The sequence below is a fragment of the Daphnia pulex genome, chromosome 10 (genome assembly GCF_021134715.1).
Source record: "Daphnia pulex isolate KAP4 chromosome 10, ASM2113471v1".
NCBI classification, from domain to species: domain Eukaryota; kingdom Metazoa; phylum Arthropoda; class Branchiopoda; order Diplostraca; family Daphniidae; genus Daphnia; species Daphnia pulex.
The window spans coordinates 1,914,076-1,935,681 of record NC_060026.1 but is presented as its reverse complement, the minus strand read 5'-3'; the positions used below and the strand labels follow the sequence as shown (position 1 = coordinate 1,935,681).

The 21,606-nt window shown below is 41.1% G+C and overlaps 3 protein-coding genes, 2 long non-coding RNA genes and 3 other non-coding genes across 10 annotated transcripts; 6 read left to right on the top strand and 2 right to left on the bottom strand.

Moving 5' to 3' along the window:
• Positions 1-103: 103 nt before the first annotated feature.
• On the top strand, positions 104-212 carry Trnar-ucu. The gene is made up of 2 exons: positions 104-141; positions 177-212. It is a non-coding gene; the product is annotated as a tRNA-Arg (tRNA).
• A 618-nt stretch (positions 213-830) lies between these two features.
• Trnai-uau lies at positions 831-939 on the top strand. Its single transcript has 2 exons — positions 831-868; positions 904-939. It is a non-coding gene; the product is annotated as a tRNA-Ile (tRNA).
• Positions 940-1,492: 553 nt separating this feature from the next.
• On the top strand, positions 1,493-4,217 carry LOC124206248. 2 transcript variants are annotated; one of them, XR_006879651.1, is made up of 6 exons: positions 1,493-1,857; positions 1,957-2,010; positions 2,070-2,123; positions 2,192-2,345; positions 2,447-3,152; positions 4,090-4,217. It is a non-coding gene; the product is annotated as an uncharacterized LOC124206248 (long non-coding RNA). The 2 variants fall into 2 exon arrangements; XR_006879652.1 differs by lacking the exon at positions 2,192-2,345.
• On the bottom strand, positions 3,449-5,586 carry LOC124206247. Its single transcript, XM_046603960.1, has 7 exons — positions 5,402-5,586; positions 5,207-5,311; positions 4,825-5,038; positions 4,615-4,769; positions 4,348-4,549; positions 4,036-4,287; positions 3,449-3,972 (listed from the first exon to the last, which is right to left on the bottom strand). The coding sequence occupies exons 1-7, from the start codon at positions 5,528-5,530 to the stop codon at positions 3,479-3,481; spliced, it is 1,551 nt and encodes a 516-aa protein (XP_046459916.1). The 5' UTR covers positions 5,531-5,586; the 3' UTR covers positions 3,449-3,478.
• Positions 5,576-9,263, top strand: LOC124206246. Of its 2 annotated transcripts, none has more exons than XR_006879650.1 (6): positions 5,576-6,279; positions 6,380-6,583; positions 6,657-6,797; positions 6,884-7,050; positions 8,935-9,027; positions 9,085-9,263. XR_006879650.1 is itself a non-coding variant. In XM_046603959.1 (6 exons), exons 4-5 carry the CDS (start codon positions 7,039-7,041, stop codon positions 9,017-9,019), a joined length of 1,776 nt encoding a protein of 591 aa, XP_046459915.1. In that variant the 5' UTR covers positions 5,576-6,279; positions 6,380-6,583; positions 6,657-6,797; positions 6,884-7,038; the 3' UTR covers positions 9,020-9,027; positions 9,085-9,263. The 2 variants fall into 2 exon arrangements, 1 of the variants encoding a protein (XP_046459915.1); XM_046603959.1 differs by having other exon boundaries at positions 7,256-9,027.
• Positions 9,264-9,763: 500 nt separating this feature from the next.
• Positions 9,764-9,872, top strand: Trnai-uau. The gene is made up of 2 exons: positions 9,764-9,801; positions 9,837-9,872. It is a non-coding gene; the product is annotated as a tRNA-Ile (tRNA).
• Positions 9,873-10,179: 307 nt separating this feature from the next.
• On the top strand, positions 10,180-11,836 carry LOC124206244. The gene is made up of 6 exons (XR_006879649.1): positions 10,180-10,335; positions 10,515-10,675; positions 10,747-10,887; positions 10,952-11,434; positions 11,509-11,645; positions 11,713-11,836. It is a non-coding gene; the product is annotated as an uncharacterized LOC124206244 (long non-coding RNA).
• Positions 11,837-12,854: 1,018 nt separating this feature from the next.
• Positions 12,855-20,456, bottom strand: LOC124206243 (coiled-coil and C2 domain-containing protein 2A-like). Its single transcript, XM_046603951.1, has 22 exons — positions 20,220-20,456; positions 20,055-20,129; positions 18,483-18,549; positions 18,260-18,400; positions 17,866-18,161; positions 17,447-17,787; positions 16,958-17,384; positions 16,603-16,853; positions 16,281-16,532; positions 15,897-16,212; positions 15,627-15,833; positions 15,357-15,562; positions 15,116-15,291; positions 14,933-15,047; positions 14,793-14,868; positions 14,590-14,709; positions 14,385-14,519; positions 14,027-14,320; positions 13,711-13,965; positions 13,412-13,647; positions 13,230-13,344; positions 12,855-13,163 (listed from the first exon to the last, which is right to left on the bottom strand). The coding sequence occupies exons 1-22, from the start codon at positions 20,259-20,261 to the stop codon at positions 12,984-12,986; spliced, it is 4,323 nt and encodes a 1,440-aa protein (XP_046459907.1). The 5' UTR covers positions 20,262-20,456; the 3' UTR covers positions 12,855-12,983.
• Between the last annotated feature and the right edge of the window lie 1,150 nt (positions 20,457-21,606).

Below are 21,606 nucleotides of genomic sequence, written 5' to 3'. Positions count from 1 at the left end.
CTCTCATCCAAAATGTTGCATTCTAAATTGGAATCCCGATCTCCGTCATGGTTACCTATTTTTTTGCATGGATTATTTCGTGTTTTTAGGAAGTGTGTCACCATCTCCAGTGGCGCAGTTGGTTAGCGCATGGTACTTCTACGACAGTAAATCTAATACGCTAGCATCGACAAGTAATGCCGAGGTCGCGAGTTCGAGCCTCGCCTGGAGAAATATTTTGTAATAAATCAGATGAATTATAGATAATTGGATTCGAATGAACATGGGGGCAATAAGGTAAACTATTGAGTAATTCAGAAGAGTAGAAGAGATATTGATCTGGATTGAAGTAAAATATAATTACAACTAGATCCTAAATCCTGACCCACCCCTATGTATACAGAACGCACGAAAATGTATCATCTAGTGAAAAGTAGTAATTTAGTTTTTAATTAATTTAGTTAAAGCTCTTAACTAAATTATCTTTTATCCGATTTCATCCTTCGAAAAGGTTTAAACTACACTAACCTTCGTAATCATGAAGTAAGCTGGATATTTGACTTTATTTCTAACTTATCTGGTATCTTTAACACTTCTCATGAAAAATTTGATTTAGTAGAAAGAAAAGTCAAAGTCCTGACCAAGGGAAACGGTTGTTTCACCATTTTCAGCCAATAAACGCAAAAAAACCAAGTTCCGGGTCGGCACTTGAATCCGAATCGGCAACGAATTTTTCCAAATAGACTTCCATCATAGAAGGATTTTATGTTGCTTGTTTTCCAAATTGTTGTTTCAGACTTAAGTCAAGAAACCCACTACGGTTTCGTGAATGCCCGCAGAGGTGCAAAACATCTCCAGTGGCGCAGTTGGTTAGCGCATGGTACTTATACGACAGTAAATCTAATACGCTAGCATCGACAAGCAATGCCGAGGTCGCGAGTTCGAGCCTCGCCTGGAGAATTCATTTTGAAAATAAAGAACACGGTACGCGTAAATATAGGCATGGAAACAGAAGCAAACAGCTCAAATTAAAAAATGTTCCACCCAAGAGCAAGACGGGCAACGGGGCATTGTTCCGTCTTGCTCCGAGTTCAGTTGGGTACAGTCTTCTGTCGTCCCGTCGCCGTTTGGTCGCACTTGGTAAATTGTAATTATAATTCCTTGTGATAGACGATCGAACCACCCAATGGTAACGAGAATACGGCCACTCGAACGGCTAACCAATGGAGCTCTTCATTCAAAGAATGAATAGATATCATCACCCTCTTACCCTCTCTTGGAAGAGAGAAAAAAAGCAAAAGCTGCTTCTCATTCGTATCTCTTAAATATTGTTTTAGTAGTAAATATATTTTTGATATTTTTACAAATGGACAACAACAACTTTGTTGTCTATGGTCAGTAAAGTAACATGTTTACAAAAACAAAAAACTTGGTAGATAGTGACCAGCATTTTGGGTTTAATTTCTTCGCTTATAACAGAGATGAATAAGCAATGGTCTCTGGTTATTTGTTTTTTCCTTCTATTCTTATTTTCACTATTTTCTTTGGTTTGCCAACGACGAAATTGACGAATTTTATTTTTATTTAAATGGCAGTGCTGTTCGTCTGCTCACTTGACTTTTTGAGTTTTTGACGTTTTGTATCATTTACCATTTACTGAGAAAGAGTGATTCTTCCACAGTCCATTAAAAGTTAGAACATGTTTCAACAGTATTTCGCTAAAAATGCCTTGAATTAAGAGTGTATCTCTTTCAGAAAAGTGTTTAGTTGTCATCGTAAAAAATGTAGACAAGTTTTGTATTAAATCAGCCAAGAAGCAATTAGGCGAAGTAGACGTAAACGTTGCAGAACTTTGCGATAGTCCCTGCAATCGATTACGTAAGTTTTACCGATTCTTCCAAAACAATATTTATAAGTAGTTAAACAGTTTGATATGCTTATTGTTATATTTTTACTTATTGGAAAATACTTTGCCAGCCTCTCTTCTTTTGGACAAACTTGTGATGGTGCTGTTGGAGACTTGCCGTCTAGGTAAAACATGTGTGGAATTTCTAATATCCATTAACCATTGTACTTTGGATCTATCTCAGTGCCAACAGGAAGAAAAGGCAGTGTTTTTGCACGCTGGGTCAATCAGAAGTCAAGTAAGAAATAAATTGCTTATTGTAAATTATCTGTGTTATTATGCAATTTTGTGTTTCAAAATTTAAAGAATCTGAAAACACTCAAGCTTGGATGCATTAATATTGAACCAGAATATTTAAATTGCATCTCAAAGTTCACACATTTGGAAATTCTTGAATTTTCACGGTGTTCAAATGGGGACAAATATTGAGAATTCTTGGAGCTTATTGCCCATCTCTAAAGTAAATAGATGTAAAATTTGTTAAATTTCAAATTTCGTTCCAACAAGTTACTAGCGAATTGTCTTTTCTCCGTTTTGTTACGCATTTCGTAATAAATATAGGTCCTTACCTGTCCACTGCCGTTACCAGCTACGTGACACAGACCGACTACAACATTTACGGCAACCTGTTTACAGCGTGACTAGCTACTATTTCCATGACGACCTATTGCAACATCTGCTCGGCCATTTTAGTGAAAAACAGCGACGGCACAACTTCCTGCGTTACCCAAATTGGAGTCTCGGATACCCGATTTACGCTGTTAGTGAAAATTCCAGCTATTGAACACTCTAATCTTATAGCTATTAATCTTATAGCACAACTACGTGCACAAAGTGAAAACTAGACATTATAGCTGAATGGTTATCATTATCAATATTTCCCTTAAGAGAATTAATAATAATAATCCAAGATGCCTGAGGTCTAGTGTCTACAAAGTTCAGTTTCTGTTAACTCGATGTCTTACCGTGAACTGTTTTGGGTAGTATTCCACTAGATTTGTAATTATAATTGTCTTGAGTTGCCTTTCTAGTTTACTAGTGCTTGATAAAATGGCTGTGAAAACAAAGCTTGGGACTACTCCAGAGAGAAGAAATCAAGAGAACAGAAACTTATAATGTTGAAGTTTGAATTTCAATTTATTTAACAGTCCATCATATTTACAGGTGTAGACGAGATAGAAATCAAAACAATAATGATGTGTATCAACATTCAACAGGCACAGAGAACACACCCATCCGATTCTGTCGCGAAAACAAGAAACCTAAGGTAAAACCAAATCTGTCTCATATTCAACTAAATGCTTCGACAGTACTCAAAGACTTAATTTGCTCATTAGAAAACGTACAGTAACATAGCATAGGTAAATAGTTATAAGATCACAGAGAAAGAGTAGAATAGCGTATTTTCAGTTAAGAAGTCAAGTTGCGAAATTTGCGTGTTGCTTGTTTACATCGGTATCTATGCAAGCCAAGCGCTGGGTTAATATTATTTGTTAAGAATTGATAATTAACTTGTTTGTTTCTTTTCTCTTCCATATAAGTGAATTCGGAAACTCAATCAAGTATAGACGTACGCAAAATGTATTTCCTGGTCTATACAACTGTTTTTAGTGACTGAGAAATATCTTCCTCTAAAAGCCAACCATTAAAGTGACTGAAGTGGTTTCCGTCGTCGGTCAGGAGTGTCCCAGTTGTCTGTAATAAAATCTTGAGGCAGATTTGATCCCCTTTTTTTAAATATAGCGTTGATTGAAGGGTTAAAGGAACCCGTTCACTAGTGGGGTTGTTGCCCGCCTCTTCAATGAACGCTTTTCCGATTTCACCGCTATTTAAATACAAAGATATTCCTAAATAATGCGATGATGAAGTAACTGGAATGTAAGCTAATCCAGCGAACGAGAAAAAATATTTTCCATTTGCGGGTGCTGTGAAAATTCCAGTTGCTCCATTAAATGCTCCTCCTTCATTCAATCGTACAACATCGAATGGAATCGGAGTGTTAGTTTGATTAAAAACCGTGCTTCTTTGGCCATAAAAGTAAGTTGATGATGACTTTACATCTGCTAAACCGATCCAGGTCTGGAATCCTGTTAGAGATAAATACAGTTATGCACCTTTTAACGTTTCGTTACATCACACTTAAGCTTTACCCGTGTCAGCAGGGAGCTTTGTGAAATCACAGTAAACGCTTTCGACCATTTTAGTTCCCACAACGGAATATAATCCACTCAAGGTGTGCCCCATCCGCCATAGATCTTCACACGAAGTTGGCATTCCACTGACGGCCACTTGTCCGGTACATTCGAAGCGGCCCAGTGTATGGACACCGGACGAAGTTTCCAATTGCGTTCGGCCAAAGTTCAGTCGAGTGATGGGCAGAACATTTTTGTCCGTGATCGTACCTAGGTAGAGATTATCAAATGAAATTAAGATCAAAAATTTAAATATTTCAATCTGAACACCATCGTCAACTAATGGCACTGGAGCGGCGGAGTCGCAGTTGCATTGAACGGAAGGATCGACACAATTTCCATCCAATCCACACTGGCAAAGATGAACGTCCGTGTTGCCACCCGTCCAGAAAAATTTGGAATTTCCATTTCTGTCATTCCACCAGGAGTAGGATATTAAATTGAATTCCAACGGCGCAAAATTACAATCGTACTATTTCGATCAATTTTGGAAAATAATTGATGAACTTAATATTTGTGAAATATTGTAAGTTATACTTTAATTGACTGGTGGCATTCGGCGGAGAGTTCGGCCAATGCTGACATTTGTCTACTTGTGGCATTGTAATTAACTGCCCTGGAATAACATCCGGGATCGGCGCAATGTCCCACATCCATAGACGACTCGCTATTGTGTGGGATCGATGTCGTTCCTGTGTTCACAATGTCATTAAACCGATTTCTTTTTTAATAATTTTTTTTTCGTACCTGATTTCATGTCACAGTGGACGTAAATCGGGTCATCCCCAACTCCTTCGCCATCGGGATCGATCCAGTACATTCCCGAACTGAGGGATGGATCAGTTAAGCGAGCCTCTCTGCACGTACGTGAAATAACATTTCTCCCACTCTGTCGAGTTGTTTTCTTCTCTGCAAGACTAAGGACAAGTTCCATTCGGGTAAGTTTATCTTCCAAAATGTCCTATTAAAAAAATATATATAATAATGTAATAAATAGTATAATTCGAAATCGATTCAGAAGTGTATATGTAGAACTATTTGCCTGCTCTTTACCAAAGTAATAAATACAATTGACTGTACTTAACGTAAACGTTAGAATGGAAATTGGGAATAATAGAAAGGCGCTTACTTGATGTCGAATTTTTTCTTCCAGTTGCTTATTCTTTAATTCAAGTTGAGAAATTTTCATCTCAAGCTGAATATTTTTAGTTTCTACTGTTTGCTTGAAATTGTTCTGGTAGGTATAGTACGGACGTAAGAAATGTCATTATTAGTATTTATAACGTTAAATCAGACAACTGTAAAAGTTGAAAGAATATCTTACGTAGCTTTTCCATAGTTGTTTAATTTGTTCCTCGGCTGTGGTGACGGTGGCAGCAGAGGAAAAATTTGGTTTGACCAAAACTAAGACACTAATTGCGAAATATGCTGATATTGTCGAAAATCTACCCATTATTTTCGTGCTGAATATATGCTATGGTATTAGACGAATGCGTTAACTGTCTATGGCGCATTGTCACGTATCTCAATATATAGGCCGACCCAAATTTTTTGAATTGAGCAATCTATTGATTCTGAAGATAAAGAAGGCCATCAGTCTACACTGATATAATTTTTTTGGAATTTGGAATCAAAATATTTAGTCTTGTTGCTAACCAATATGCTTTCTGTTTCAATCGATTATATTATTTCCATTTGTAGGTAAAAATAGGAAATCAAAACTAAAGAGGACGGACGAATCTTGTTTGTTCGCTCGTGAGCTTTGTTCACTAAGCATACGGAATTTCAACAATCACTAGTATCACATTTATAGAGTTTGGAATGGAAATAATCAGTGGTGTTGCTAATCAAATCCAAAGCGCAGAATAAAGCTACTCAGGCAGTGAAGGGCCTTTGCTTTAAAAAAATGCAGTTTCGCTTCTAAATTAAAGTTAATGTAAGAAAAAATAACAAAGAGGACGAATCTTGTTCATTTTCCCGTAGCTTTCGGTCACTAATTAATAAGCAATCAACGGAAATATAGCTTGGGAAAAAACGTTGGGAATCTACCCAACATCAGGTTATAAGAAAACCGATACGCTACAATAGAGAAATAATCAATAACAAGAATAAAGTGACAATAGGTAAGTAGCCATAGGTATTTAGCTACCGCGTTTTTAGGCTGCCGCCTTCTCTATAGACCTCGGATATCCAATTTACGCTGTAAGTGAACCAAACTGCAACTTTTTTTTTTAAAATTCCAGCTATTTATCACTATAATCTTTTTAAATTATTATTTTGGTTTTTGAAATCCCATCCATAGTGACTAACTAGAACACCGAAACCACCACTTAGGTGACACAGACCGGCGTGAGCTCCAGTGGCACGACTATCTACAGCACATCCTCCACCTATAATGCGGAACTACTTCCCCCATAACTACTTGCTGTGGAACACTTGTCACAAACACCGTGCGTCTTCAAAGTTGGAACTTCGAGCACTGGCTAGTGGCTACCCCATTTACCAGGTTAAGTAACGAAAAATATTAATCGGCATCTGTACCACCGGTCTCTATAGTTTATAACTTTCACACCAATCAGGTAACCAACCTCAACACCGGATCGGCCACTTACGTTCAACAAGTTGGTGTCAGTTTAACTGGACAGCCGACAGCCGGTCTACAGCACCACCGAGCACGCCACAAGCGTATACCCCTTTCAAAACCAGCTACACCTGCTCAGGTACTTTGGTGACCAACAGTGATTGCACCACGTCGTGCTTAACTCAATTTCAATTTCTAAATTTTTTTGTTGATTCTTTTTTGCAGCTATCGTGATCCTTCTGTTGTGTTCATTTCTCTTGTCGTGACGTCGTTCGTGGTCCCTAAAAGGAGAAGAACATTTCTTCAACAGCACGAATTCTATCACGCCCAGCAAGGAAAACACCAAGCTTCGAAACTGTTCGATCCATACATGACCGCCGATGCCATCAAAGGTAGGACCTTCTAATTTGGGAAAGTACAACGTTGGAGTATGAACAACGTCGTGTATTAAGAAAAGCGTCGTTAATGCTACGACAGAAATATGACCATGTCGACCAGATGTCGACAGTCTTGCACTTATTTTTGTTCTGTTAAGTTTTTTTCTTTCTCTTCTGTGCTGTTTGCATTCTCAATCATTTCATTATTTGTGTTCCTTAGTCGTTAGTCGTTATGGCTGCTCCTAGTGTGTCCGATCTCTTTTGCAAAGCTGTCAGCGAGGGTTCGGTACTTCAATTAAAAGGCTTACGTCAGATTCACGGGCGAAAAGCAATCATTGCCAATTTGATGGAAACTCCCTGCAACAAACAAGGTGATACGTGTCTTAAAGTGGCTGTTGAAAACGAATTTTACGACGTGCTCAAGTTTCTAGTGCTCCAATTGAAAGGGCGCATCATGTGTGGATTGTACAATACATGGAGAAAATGTATAGAAATCTTTAGTCCATTTTCATGGGAAACGTGTACTTTCAAAGAAGATACAGAGCCGTTTGTACTGTCGCCTGACATTGCGCTCATTCGCGATATTTGCCATCAAATGCCAATTACCAAACTAATGGAATATATCGTTGATGTTACGAATGACGAGCCTCTATGGTTAGAGTTTGTGTTGCGCTCAATAATGGCAAGTTCAATCCCCCGGCCAGATAAAATTGTTGCGCTAGAATGTATGGGAATCGTCTTCATCTTCAAACAAACATGTTACAATATTCATCAAAAAATTCGAGATCTCAACGTGCTCAATGAAATTCGATTTTGGCGTGGACCACGTTGTTGGAAAGAGGCCTTGATCCTGAGAAATGCGACGGCAGATGGTGAACCAGCTATACCCAAAGTTCCCTGCGAACAGTCTGAAGTGTTACGCAATGCTTTTGGGGACGTAGCCGAAATGACGACAGTGGAAGCACTGGAGCAATTGGAACAACGGTGTTCCTACCAGCCCCTCGATGCTCAGGCCCTTCTCGTTGGTCATTGCATCTTTACTAGGCAAACCAGCATTGGCCTGAATTCTTTTCACCTGAAAAATTTGGTGCTATGTTCTATATTTGGTTGCAGTCGTACATTCCACCTTTGTCTATTCATCCTGGATCAGTCATACGGGTTCACTTCATCTTCTCCGCTTGAATGCATTGAGCATTTCGTTACCGCAGTTCATAGATTGTTCGACTTGTTTTATCAATTATGGACAGATCAGGGCCATCCGAAAACGGGAGAAATAGCATCGAAAAGTCTCGTGCTAACCGTGAAGTATACGTTAGCAGTTTTAACTAACGTGTCGTCGGTGCGTCCACACTTCCAACTTCTTAACAGAACCTGGCAGCGAAATATTCAAAAGAAAATTTACGTTCTCTTATCAAAATGGCTATCCAGCTTAACCAAAGAGCAAATTGAAAATGTTAAGGAAAGCCTTGTCCCGTTTTTCCGCATTTATAACTCAAATCACGGATCTCCCGGCCTTCTTGAGCTGGCGGTTCATGAATGTCATATAGGCTATGGAGGGAGTCCGACTATTTCAACTAAAGTTCAACTCATTCAGCTAATGTTGGATGCTGGAGCGGATCCCCAAACTACCGGCAGTTATGGCAGAACTCCGTTTCACTGGTTGTTTCAAGGTTCGCACTGGGAATCTACGCATTGGGAATTTAAAACAGTTTTCAAGGCGATGTTGGATGCTGGAGGCCATCTCGATCAAGCGACTTCTTCGGACAAAACGGTTATCGGTTTAATTAAAGAAAAGAAAGACTGGAGATTGAGATTTGACAAGTTCCGTCATGATCCTTATTTTGACTCTTTTATTAACTCTGTTCTTCCGCTTTCGTGCTCTTGTGCGCAATTTATCAGACAAAATCAAATCCCGTTTGAAAATCAATTGCCTCCAAGATTGAAATCGTTCGTCCTACTCCACAGTGAGTTCAAAAAAACATGAATGAAAAGGTATTTAATTCAACATTTTTATTCTTCCTACGTAATTAAATATTGTCTCTCGACCAGGATTCAACGCAATCTGTCTTATGACTACAGTACTACCTGGAACTGACACACATGGACCGACGTTAACAGTACCAAGTTAAAGAAATGCGCGACATGCCCTGCTGTTGGAAGCTAGTGATTTTCAATACACTTTAAGTTTTATATCGATAGCTAACTAATAAAACTATTAATGATCTTAACAATTATTTTCTTTTTTTCCATTTGTGCATTGCATTCTTCAAAAACGTTGAGCTGTATTCAGCAATGCCTAATGCATTGCATTGCGTTGAAACAAGGGACTCGTAGAATACTAGTTCTACTTCGATCTCTTTCCTTGCGCATTAGTTTCTAGTTGCCCTATAAACGTGGCGGTAACAAGTACCTACTGTCAAAAAACTGTCAAAAAACAAATCCCATCCAAATGTTTTGCGAAGTGTGAATCGACACTAAAGGGTATTACGCCGATGAAGAGGTAGGGAGAAAAAATCCATGAAGTCCTTCCCCTGCAATATCAACTTTTTGGGTGTGCTACTATTTGTTATTCTTGGTACAGCTTCACACTTTTTCTAAGTCATTAAAATGCAATGTGTTTTCTGTATAGTTGAATTTAGATTCAGTGTATTTTTTCACTTAAGTTTCAATTCAATTTTTAGTTTCGTAAATTTTTTAAACGGGAAATGAAATAGAAATTGAAAAAATATCTCCAGTGGCGCAGTTGGTTAGCGCATGGTACTTATAAGACAGTAAATCGAATACGCTAGCAATTTAAAGTAATGCCGAGGTCGCGAGTTCGAGCCTCGCCTGGAGAATTCATTTTGAAAATGAGAAAAAAAATACGCATAAATATAGGCATGGAATGGAAGCAAACTGCTCAAATAAAAGAAAGTTCCACCCACCCATGGGTCTTGCTCCTAGTACAAGTGCGCCCAGATAAAGTCTTCCGTCGCCCTTTGGTCGCTCTTGAATCAGGATATATTGTAATTATAATTTCCATTCCCAGAGGACGATCGAACAAATGATAACGGGAATACCCGAATTATAAGCGTAAAAAAAGTCCAAAACAAAAATGCCGCCATCAAAACGGAGTAGAAGTATCGACACCTAGTGGAGGAATTGTGAACTGCTAATCGGAATCTCATCTTATCGCTTTATCGGGATCGGCGTCTGCTTCATTAGTCATTATCTGCCGCTTACATCCGTAGAATGTAATTCGCACGTGGGCCTTACTTCTTTTATCTTTTGATGTGTAAAATTGTGTTTATACGGGATTTGGTAATTCAAGTAGATATTGTTTTCTTTTTCAGTTGGTACTCTTTTTAATTTATTATATTACACCCAATTATAGCCAAGTCTGAAGTTGGCTATGAGTTTGTGTTAGTCCGTGAGATCCATTGCCTCTGTTCATGGTCGTAAATGCCTTTTTCTAATTATTATTTATGTATTGACCCTAGATATTCCTGGAACTGAAGCAGAACTCGTGAGAAAGAGTAGCCACAAACATCATTTTTGCTAATGGTTGAACCTGGATCATGTTCTGGCTGGTGAACAAGTACAAGCTGCATAAAAGTTCATGTGGGGAATTGTGCTTAGAAAGCCGCACCCATGGGCATGGGTATGGTAAACATTAAGGTGTGAAGTTGATTGATGAAAATAATCAGCTTCCGGCAACAATCTTGATAAAAGGACTTTGAGCTGCTGCACCGTGAAAGCCATGGAAAAACATCCTGCCAATGAGAAACCTACTTTTGACGCCTTCTCAGCTGCCAGTAGCGTCACGAAAACCAACAACAGCATCGCCTTCGTTCGCCATACCAGCAACATACCGTGATTATTCATTATCATTCAGTATTCTCAATACCTCACAAACAATTACATATTTCTATTGCAGTGTTCGTGACTTAAGACTTTCCCTCCAAAGGACGACACAACATTCTTGGTGAATTTCATTAGCTGTAAGTACGCAACTGAGAAGTGAATCCATCGAGTTCCTGAGGTTACGAAAGAAACTTGACACCTCGATACCGTCTCAGCCCTTTCACGGATCATAGAAACGTGTAACAGCTTGCGAAGTTTTGTATTCATCGGACAAAATTTTCCGGCTTTAATCAACTCAGCTCCGCATCTCCAAGTTGAAGTCGTGGAAGTTCAATTAATCGGATATGGAAACAGTCTTTAAACAACTCGCTGCAAAACTTTGGCTCCTCTAGAAGGATTAAGTTATTGCTTTCGAAACCCTCCATATGGGATTATTGCAAGATTGAGGACGTGTATAATGCAGTACATTCCTAACTGGCACGAACTCACGTTTGACAGCAAAATAAAAATCGACAGTTGTGTCGTAACGTACACACCATACGTAACGTAGAAGCCAGTAAGTTAACGAATTTTACTCTTTTTTCATTGAAGTAATGCACTGATGAGTCTATTGAATTTTGTTCACCAAAGAGCATTCGTAGTGACCATGCAGCTAGGCAGAAGATACAACACTATCTGGTGAGATCATCCAACGAGGGCTACAATTGGAGATCGACGTCTAATCAAGTTCTAGAAGAAATATGCGCTCTTCGAGATTTGCGCTGCTGGTAGATAATTGCATCGTTCTTACCTGCATTGTTCATGATTTTTTCCCCTTCTTATTTTAAAAATGAGGTCTAGAATATTTTTCGTCGTGGTGGATTGGAGCAACAGCTCAGTTTCACGAATTCCGTTTGGATATCCAATAGGTGTATTACGTACTCTATTGGAGACTGTTAGACAATCTTACAGAATTTCTCCCTGTATGTTCTCGCTATTAATTCATCTATTATACATTTTGATTACAAAATATTTTTCTTTTCAAACTTAAGGTCCAATGAGTTCTCTTATGATTTAAATCGGGATCTCCAATTCTCCAGGTAATTTGGGAAATTATTCTATGATATTTGTGGACTTGGTGAACACTGTCAAGTTGTATTTCAATTCGATTACAGATGTCGAGCGGAATTTCTCCTCTTCAAGGCGATGCATCTTCTTCTCCCTTCCACTTTCCCCCTTTTTCTGCGAATCCCCCGTTCTTGTGTAGTACTATCGCACATCGTTACCGCACTTCCTAGTTAAGGTAAGTAAATGTAATTAAAAAAAAAAAAAAAACATTCGATTCTCATTCTGTCCCTTGAAAGACTGAAAGGCGCACGGTGCAATACCATTTTTCCTCCCTGAATAAATTTAGCGAATTAAAGGAACCTACTTTTTGTTGTTGTTCCAAAATGTTCGCGGTTAACCCTATTTAAAGGTTACAGCTAATTGTACAATTGTCCTGGGACGAATGGAGGTCATAGGATTACTGCATGAAATCATTTATGATGGCCCTATTTCCTTTTCCAAACCTTTCCTCCTCTCTCAAATTAAGGGGGCGTTGTCGTTTTTCACAATGCAGTTTTTCTGAGAGACAAATAGCGTTTCTTTTTCTTCTTTTCGGCTTCTTATTTAGTGCAAGTGTAGTGTCCAATTCACAGCCGTAGAACTAAAATCAAAATGTTTATTAATTCTACTTTGCAGTTATCGTGATTCCAAGGCATCTTCATCCGTGGTCCGCCTGTTGTGTTAATTTCTCTTGTCGTGACGTCCTCGTGGTCCCTTAGAAGGAGAAGAACATTTCTTCATCTACAAAAATTCTATCACGCCCAGCAAGGAAAACACCAAGCTTCGAAACTGTTCGTTTCCAGACATGACCGTCAGCCATCAAAGGTAGGACCTTCCACTTTTGTTTTATTAATGGGCTCGACTGTGCACAACGTTCTGGGAAAGTGAGTTTTCAACTTTTCAGGCTACTTGATTCCAAATGCCATTTGTTGGCCGAGAAATAACGAAAAATTCGTTATTCGGCGAATTTTAAGTTTATTATTGCGTTTTTTTTTTAGCTAAAGAACTTATTTAGTGGGTTAGAGATTTTCCAAGTAAGCTCCAAATATGAAAACATGTAGCAGATGATTAGGATACGATTTGATGAAAACTGACAGGGCGAATTCGTAGCCGTGATGTCGGTGAAGGCCCGTTGCATAGAGCATATCGCCAAGTCCTTCCAAGTCCACATAGGCCGTTTTGAGCGGGACTCCAAAAACCTTTAAAAAGAAATTGAAAAGTTAATTTGGCTTTTCATTAACTAGAGAAAATTCCGTCACATTTACTTTGTACGTTTCCAATAATTCTTCCAAGTTGTCTGATGTGGGCGTCAAGTCTCCTTGGGCCGCTTGGGTCAGAATTTCACGAAAGACTTGGCCGGCATGTCTGTTCCATTTCGTCCTTCAAAAATTGTTCAAAAAACTTTGATTTTTTTCCAATCTCTTTTCATATTGTTGAGTCCGTTTACCTAACAGTTTTCCTCCACTTCATGAAGGACTGTTTGAGATGGTCAACGACGGACTCTTCCAATTGCCGGACGTCTTTGTTGTTTGTTGCTGGGTAGACCAGCCTCTCTGGTGTCTGAATGGTTGTCAGTCGAGGATTGGGGAATTTGCGTGAGAACAACGGCCGCCAATCGGCTGATTTTGTCACTTGATATTGCAGTTGACTCGGGTGGACTTTGGTGTGAGTGTTGACCCAAAACTGTGTCAAATTTCTTATGAAATTACTTTTGAAATTGATCATTTGAATTTAGTAAATAATTACGTCGTTTTGGTTGAATAAAGCCCAGACTTGTTGCATGGCGCCCGTGGGATCTGTGACGTTTGTTGTGATTCCGGTTGAAGGATTGATGACTCGCATCGTCTGGTTGGTTTTATTACGATAAAGGACAAAGGCCGTCTCTCCTTCGGGCACTGCCATTCCCAGCATAACGTACACCTCGTAATGGAGAGCGGCCAGGTAGTTGTGTAAAAGTATTGCCCGCTCTTCGTCCCCGCCCACCAGCCATCCCAGCACCGTCTGTTTCAACATTTACATTTTTGAATATTCCAAAGAATTATTTTTTTCTGAAAATTTTTACTTGACAGGTGAACCAAATCCTGGGTGTCAGAATGGGCCGGTTATTTGGTTCTTGCGGTATGGCTGCCACGAATTGGCAAAGGTTTTTCAAAGTCTCTTCGTCACTGGAACCTTGGAGTTGTTCAGGCGGTTCCAGTGGAGTCAGGTAGCGACCGATGTAGACGGTCAAAGCTTTTTCGTTGACAACCAACGGGTTGATGAGGCCGTCCAGAAATGGAAATTCCTTGATTAATCCGCTCCGCCATCCGTTGACGTATTCCAAGAAGCCCAGGTCTTCCATACTTGGTCCGTTGATCTAGTCAATGGATAGGCGTTCTAGTCCTGAATGACACACTCAGCTCTTTGAATTTTCTGTTCACCTGATTGATCCTGGGGGGACTGACGGCTGGGTGAATTGAAATTAAAACTGTCAGAAGTGGTCCGTCGTGATTGTAGTGGTTGTACTCGTAGCCGATGGGCACCATTGGAATATTCAGCGCGAACGTGCCCTCGATCTATTTGCATTTGAAAAATTCAGGTCAAATTTGAATTCAACTTGCTTTTATAAGGAAAAGAACATTAAACCTTGCTCCACTTGCAGACGACTTGAAACGGGATTTTAAAACCACCCAGCCAGTGCCTCTCGTACCGCTGGTGGACGCTCACATCCCTTTGACGGTCGTCGTCCAAAATATCGACCACAACCTGTTCAAAAAATTGTGAATGTTTATCGATGTTTATCTCTTGTTGAATTTAACCATTTAAAATATTTTTTTAAGTAGCCTAACCTCGTCAAAAAGTTGAATGAACAAATCGTCTCGGATGGATTGCAAATAAGCCAGTGAACGAATTCCTTCCGCAAAACTGTCAAATTCGATTTGTTTGATTAGATTTAACGAATTTTAAAAGAGTATTTTTTTTTAAATACTTGACTGGAAGACAAAGTTCTTGGTTCCAGGTGGGACTGGTACCGTTTCCAGCTGTTGTTCGAGCGCTGGATTTTTGGAAAGACACTTCGACAAACGGGTGGACCATTGAATCTCCTGATTTAGGCGGGAAATTTAAAACTAAAAATCGTGCTATTATTTTGAATTCAATTTTTGTCAAGTACTTTCGATTTTATGAGGTAAATTGAGCGCTCGGATGACGTTGACTCTCAGGCTGACTTGCTCCGTCGTATGGATGGCCAGGCCGGCCAGAAGTGGCACAGGATTTCGCTCTTTTCTTTCCGGACGTAGAGGTCGATGCGCTTTGAAGAAGACGGGCATCAACTGGCCGCCAAATGTGCTGGATGGACGACACGATTTTGTTTGATTGAATGAATTATCAATTGCGGATAAGTTTGATTTTACCTGATGTCGGGAATGTGATCTTCCATGACCAAATCGGCTAATTGGAGCCTTTTTTGGCTGGAAGATGATAGTCGATCGGCAACTGTTGGGTAAATTTCTAGCCATTTTCGCTGACCCCTTCGCCTTAATGCATCCAGCGGATTGACGGACTCTTCCGTTTCCAGCCGATCGAATGACGAACCCGTTTTAGCACTGCCATCTATCAACTGAAAGTTTGAATTAATTTTCTGAATCAATTTTGAAATGGTGACGGGCGTGTTAGAAAATTACGTGAATCAAGTGATTGGGTATTTCATCCGGTCGACTGGGTATCATAGTCAAATGACCGAACGGTTTAATTTCATCTGCCCGTCGCCGGAGCAGCTGGAAACGAACGTTGGAATCGAATTGCTCCTTGGAACAGAATGTGTCCCCATCGTCTTCTTTAATGACTTCCCCCACCGTTTTGCCGGCCCTCCATTCCAGCCGGTTCATTTTCTGAATATAATTGAATTAATTTTCAAGTTAGAAATTCCCTTCAAACTAATTTGATTTGTTTACTTCGATCTTGTCCAACGTCTCAGCATTGGCAGGATCGTTTGGATCCAGTTGCACTTTGGGATTGACCCATTCTGACGGCTCGGAAATGATTGTTGGCAAATGATCGATGTTGTTTGGCGCCATAACGTTGCCCTGATTGTCTGTCCCCCATCCGGTTTTGATTGTTAGCGTTCCATTCGTCCACATTTCGCCATCTTCTTCCCGTCCCGGTTGTTTGATTCCGCAACCCACGCTGGCGAGATCGACGATGGGTTGCTGAACCAAACCACTTTTGAATTTCAATGGCGTTTCCGGCTGTCCGGCGAAACTTGTCTTTCTGTACAGAATACAGAAATTTTCAAAATATTTAGGAAATGAAAATTTTAAATTTGTTTTTTTCCTTACGCGGATGGAATGGGGACGTTTACGTCGGCCAGCAAACTCCATTTTTTCTGATTGTTCCGAATTCTGTAGAACAATTGGATGGAAATGTTTCGCGGTTTGTCTCTGATCCACAGATGAAAGGCCTGTTGAATCTCATCCGCCGTAAAGTCTTCCGCCAAGTGGAAGACGTCTGAAACGGCCATTTCTTCTTGATTGACTAGAATCTTGACCTGGTAAACGCATTTCTTGATTGCGTCGATCCTCCTCTGTTCTCTTTGTCGATTTAAAAAATTTCAAATTCAAATTTAGCGCCAAAATTTAAAAACCAAAACGAGACACCTACCGAGCGTCGCTGACATCAGACGGACTTGCGGTAGTGTTGGGAGTCCACAAAAGGTTAGGCATCGTCTCACCAGGTGGCACGAGCGATTCTTGCATTCTTTTGAGGATCTCTGCTCGTGTCTGTTCCTCGTCAAATTGACGTTGCACTGGCGCTTCCGGCTCGTCGTCAGTTTCACTTTTTTCTTCATCTCTTTTCTCCTCTTCTTCTTCATCTTCTTCAGATGAAGAAGAATCGGATCGCTTCGTCATCTCCTGGAATTTTATAATTGAATAGGGGGAAAAATGAAAAATGAAATTTCATCGTCCTATTATTCATTCATACGCCTCCCACTTTTTTCTGATTTGTTAGAATTTACTTTTCTCCTCCTGGTACTTCTGGTACTTGCACTCGTCCTCTGAGTCGACTTTTTGTGCCTCCATTGTGCCTTTTGACGCTTGTATCGATCAGACTCTGAGCGGACGTGCTCGCGGAAGAGTCTACGGGATTCGTCCATCTGTCGCTCCATCTCTTCATCCCAATCGAGTGGCGGCGGTGGCGGTGGTTGTTGTTCGTGTTGATCTTCTTCTGCGGCCAGTCTACCAGCAGCACTTGTCATTTTCTTCTTATTCTTATTCTTCCTCTTCTTCTTTGGCCCGTCCGACAGTTGACAGCTGGTGCAGGCGAATCCCTGACTGGTGCGCATGTCTTTCAAGCGCTTCCAGTCGGCCATCATTGAGCGGACTAATGCTATTCGGCGGCCACTGGCCGCGTAGTAGTCCCCTCGGGTCCAACCAATGGCCTCCCTAAAGTCATAAATCAGCCAAAACGAATTTTTGAGTTTTTGAGTTTTTGTTTTCTCTCGAACCGGTAGGAAGCGATGCGCTGGAGCTGGGCGGCCATAACGGCCTCGTCTGCTCCGTTGAATTGGAGCCGCTCGACCAGTTCGACGGCCTCGTCGTGGGCTTGGTAGAGGGCCCGCAATTTGCGGGCCAGGACGTCCATTTGGGCGGCGGTGATGGCCGCCGAATCGGCCGAGGTCGAGGAGTAATCGGCCCACTGTCGGCCCAGTCGGGACGCTAGAACATTTTCGACGCCAAACAGCCAGTGATGATGGAACTCTATTCCGCTGATGAAAACGTGCAGAGGATAAACCTGCCGCTCGGCAAACGGACCGGCCGTCGTTTGACCCTCGACTAATTTGCCGTTCTGAAATTCAAAAATTCGCGGGTTAATTTTTAAAAAATTGGCGTGAGAAGAAAAAAACAAATTGTAACTGTAACATACGGGAAGGTAAATTGGACGAAACTGGTCGGCTGGAGAATCCAGGACCGGGATGATGTTGCGGATGAGATAAGGGCGTAATGGATCAGGTAGAACGGCCAGCGATCCGTCGGAGCGGAACCATTTTGTTTTGGTGGTTTGCTGCTGCTGCTGCTGCTGTTGACTGGTCGTCGTCACCAGACGCCGTTCGAGAATCTCCCACCTGCGACGGGAGCATTTGGGCGGCGAGCCGACGTAAAGGCCGTCTTCTTCCGGCGACCACAATTGCGTCACATCGTCCAGTTTTTCATCGAGGCTCACTAATATAATCCCCACCCGCCCGTTTATTTTTATTTTTTTTTTGAAAGATGTTTAAAAATGAATGAATGGAGCCAAAATGTCTTGGTAACAACAGCACCTGGAATTTGTGACGTGATGGTCACCAGGCCTGTCCAGCTGGCCGGATAGTAAAACGCCGGCTGGTAGTAATGATGAATCGAGTCGCTGATGTCGAGACGGACGTTATTCGGATCATCTGACTGGCCAACTGAATCGTCTTCTGTCATTCAACACATTTTCATAAATAAAAATTGGCGGGATTTTTGAATTTTGCTTAAAAATTTTAAAAAATTACTTTTTACCTTTGTCGGTTGAACAGTGAACCCCCGCTGGCGATAGGAAGAAATCTATAGCGTCTGTGGTTGATGGCTAAAAAAAAAAATAAAATAAAAAAAGATAAAATCATTATTATCTAATCGCCGTTATTCGATAATCGTCAATAAATTGGCAACGCGAAAGCTTATTTTCTCCACGAATCACGTCTTTCTCTCAAATTCGGCTTTTCTTTTCGTGACTTCCGGTCTTTACAGTCACGCTCGGTCGTCCTCCATTTTGAATTCGAGTCTTTACTTTATTTATATATATCCAGAGTATATTTATAAGTAGTCTTATCGTCGTTGGAAGGCGATGAATGAAGTGACGAATTGGGGGGAAAAAAAAAAAAAAAAAAAAAAACGAAAATTCAGCCGACCGCAACTGCAACACGAACTTTCACGATATGATGAAAACGGGTTTCTATTTTATTTTTTTGTTCTATTCTTTCCGTGACATCGTTTCCCGTCACTCCCGTCGAAACAATTCCGGTTAACAGTTATATGGAATCAAACAATTCGATTATTTTTCAAACAATTTCCGCGCCAAAATTTCGAATTTTCGTTTTTTATTTTTTTATTTTTTTGCTCTCAAAGTTGAATAGACTCCTACAAAATAAAAAAATAAAGTTGGATGTGCAGCCGGCCAGCCCGATGTGCCCAGCGCACCCACCTGCCACCACTACCACTGATCCAAGCACAACCCATGTTGTTTTTTTCTTCTCTTTTCTTGATCCGCTCGGTCTAACGCCGGCGCATCGACAGCCGTTTGCTCTTTTCTTCCGGCCTTCTGGCCGTCTTTCCGACACCTTTTGTTGTGTCCAACTTCCTTCTATACCACCCAATTTGTCTGGAGAGAAAAAAGAAAATATTCGGTCATCGTCTTGTGTGCGCTCTGCTGTGAGCCCCTTTGGTCATCTGCAACAACTTTTTGGGCAGATGTCCCGGCCGTCATCGTCTGTTTGAGGACGGCCCATAGTCGACTGACTTCCGACTACAATTAGAATAGACGGGCGATATCTATTATCGATTGTGCCAGCCACCAAACTAAAAAAAGAGTTTTTTTTTTTCTGTAAGCCCAGCTGTTTCTTTGAAAATTGCGTGATGCGTTTGAGAGACCTCCGTTGTGTCTGTGTGTATGTAAACGGATTAGAATGTTAACTCTGCAAGAAGAAGAAGAGGAAGAAGAAGGTTCCCCCCCAGAAACTCTACGGTACGCCAGTCTTGCGTGGACGCAGGTGTCTCTTGATTAGTCAACGATGGAAAAAAAAGACACTTCTTTTTTTTCTTTTTGAAACAAGTTGTGTGTGTCTTGTATATTAGACATCAAGGTGCTGGGCACGGCCGGCTGTGTGTCTCGCTACATCCAACGGACCGTTCATCCCCCGGACACAACAAGAGCAGCAGCAGTTGCTTTACTTCTTCTTGTAGTACTTCCCCCCTTCTTTTGCCAGTCCGTTCAACCAAAATTCCTTTTTTTGTGTCTTAGAATTTATTTAAAAAAAAAAGACAATGAACTTTTTATTTCTATGTGGACTAAGTTTCCACCTTTTTGTTTTTTACCTGGTGGCGCATCTTGTTGAAAAGACGCTGCCATGGATTGCCGTTGGGCGAATCGGAAGCTGCGACCTCATCTTCCTGTTGGTATTTTGTGTGTGAAATGAATCAACTGTTAGTTAAGTATTTATATATATACAAGTGCTGGGCAGCAGTTGGGGGCTGTATTACTATCGTCTCGGCTGCGTCGAGTGTTTGTATCTGGTCTTCCATCTGCAAAAGTCGATGGGGCTGCTCTTCTTCTTCTTCTTCTTTTTTATTTTTATTTTTCGGATGTTGGATGTTTTTCAAGTTGCTAATGGAAACTATTCCGCACTGTTTACTAAACGGAGAGTCTCTGCAGACGATGTCCAGCAGCAGTTCAGTTGAGCTAGAGAGAGACGGAACTTGACGGACTTGGGCGCAGCACTCGACAACAGTCTGAGCAGCAGCAGCAGCAGCAGAAGCAGCAGCCTTTCTGCTTTTTGTCTTTTCAAAACAAATCTGTCGTCATGGCGACCGGGCGGCTTCGAAAAGGCCCCACAGACTCGACTGAAATGGCCAACTGGATTTTGATCATTCTCTGAACACAAAAAATGAATCAAACTTAAATATAGTATCTATAGGGAATAAGGGTTGGGTGGGGGTTGGGTGGGTTTAAGTTGGGCACGTGCTATAACCATGAGCCATCGACCGGATTAAAGGTCTCATTAAAACCGCCGGAATCAAACTTGTATGTAGCTGCGCACTCGTACTATGGTGAGCCCCGTTGAATGGGGTGGAAATAATACGCACAAGTCACGTGTCTTGGCCAATTAAATATTTGTTGGAAATATCCATCCCACCCCACCCTCTACCCCCTCCTGGAAGGAAAAGTTCCTCTTCTTTTTTACTTCCGGCATTAGTGCGGATGGCCGTAACAACCCCCTCGGACGTACGCACTATCCAGAGTCACGTGTCCCGCGGCTCCTGGCTTGCTCCTGGCTCCTATTTAATATTTTTCTTCTTTTCCACCCCCACCCCACCCACTCGGTTGTGTCTTGGGATCGATACTCGTGTGAGTCATCGGCCTTTTTTATATTTTCCCCCGACTGATGCAGCCTTAGAAAATGTCTATTACAACACAGACACGAAATAAGTTTTGGCTGGACATTTTGTTTGTGTATCGATTGGAATTTTTTTCTTTTTCCCGCGGTTGGGCGTGTCTGGTTCCTTTTTATTTTTTGGGTGCTGTTGTCTGGTTAGAAACAGAGAAAAGAAGATGAAGAAGGACAGGCTCGAATCTGTACCTCTCGAAACTGTCGATGACGGACAAGTTCCATGCAGCCCAGGCCCGTTCCGCCGCCATAGTTATTTTGATGAAATAAAAGAAAAAACAAATTTTGATTTTTTTGATTGAAAGATTCCGCTGGAATTGCGCAAAACGCACATTCCATTGTCTTAATTGACATTCATGGGAGAGAAGAAAAATGCTTAACGTACTCACTCGACTTCTTTTGTTCGGCTCCACCCCTGTTGACTCTGGCGTCGTCATGGTAACAACGATCCGCCAGTGTGGGCACCGTGAGTGACTATAGAG